Consider the following 873-nt stretch of genomic DNA (forward strand, 5'->3'; position numbering starts at 1 on the left):
CTGGATGATCTCCTGAGGTCCCTTCCAACCCCACCAGTCTGTGATTCTGTGAGATCTGGAGCTACCTGGTGATCACGAGTAATTCCATTTGTTGGCCTGACAATGGGGATGCTGCTCAACATGTTAACATGATATTTTCTCAATGGGTGTGTTTGAAGAAATGCAGAAAAGAGAGCAATGGCACTGAACAGTCGTCTCTCAACAGTCACTTAACAGCTAGCACCAGAATTCTGGTGCTATTCTGGTGCATGGCCAGCATGAGAGTTACCAGCAACAACAAGAGTCTCTGGAGGCACAGCTGATATATGTCATTCAACTTCACTAAGAAGAACTAACTTGAAAAAAATGGAAGCACAATGGAAGCTGGCTAGGTTCTTCAGGGGAGGTTCTCCACCTAAAGTGAGGAGAGTTCATTTGAGAACTAGACTGAAACAGTGGAGATACCCACACTGAGAAGAGAGACATGCTTTACCTCAGAACAGCTACTCCCATGGGTCCTAATGCCACAGGGACCCAGAGGAACCAAAGTGCAATTAAACAGTCACACACACCCACACACACAGCCACAGAATGCTCTGTCACGTTACTTGTTACACTCCATCAGCTCAAAAACGCAGGAAACATATCATGTGGAGTCAGTTTTTGATGAGACTAGAATTGGAGTCAATATGTTCTTCCTGGATAGGAATTCGAAAGCTCCTTTCTTCTGAAAGACAGATAATAAAAAAAACAAAAACCAAAACTGTACAGAACAGAAGCAGCAGGAAAACAAAAGCCAGGGACTTTTCTAGTTTCATGGATGACCAGGCACCTATGAGCAACATTTGGGCCGGTGCTTGTCTTTCCAGCCAGTGCTAGGAAACACCAAGTGTA

The 873-nt window shown here is 44.6% G+C and overlaps 1 protein-coding gene across 1 annotated transcript in view; it reads right to left on the minus strand.

Moving 5' to 3' along the window:
- Positions 1-635: 635 nt before the first annotated feature.
- Positions 636-873, minus strand: part of TNFRSF4 (TNF receptor superfamily member 4) — a 5270-nt gene continuing 5032 nt past the window's right edge. The window contains exon 7 of the mRNA XM_010168873.2: positions 636-703. Coding sequence (XP_010167175.2) covers positions 636-703 — 68 coding nt within the window. The remainder of the gene's footprint in view (positions 704-873) is intronic.

Source organism: Antrostomus carolinensis, unplaced genomic scaffold (genome assembly GCF_000700745.2).
Source record: "Antrostomus carolinensis isolate BGI_N321 unplaced genomic scaffold, ASM70074v2 scaffold8425, whole genome shotgun sequence".
In the NCBI taxonomy this organism is placed as follows: Eukaryota; Metazoa; Chordata; class Aves; order Caprimulgiformes; family Caprimulgidae; genus Antrostomus; species Antrostomus carolinensis.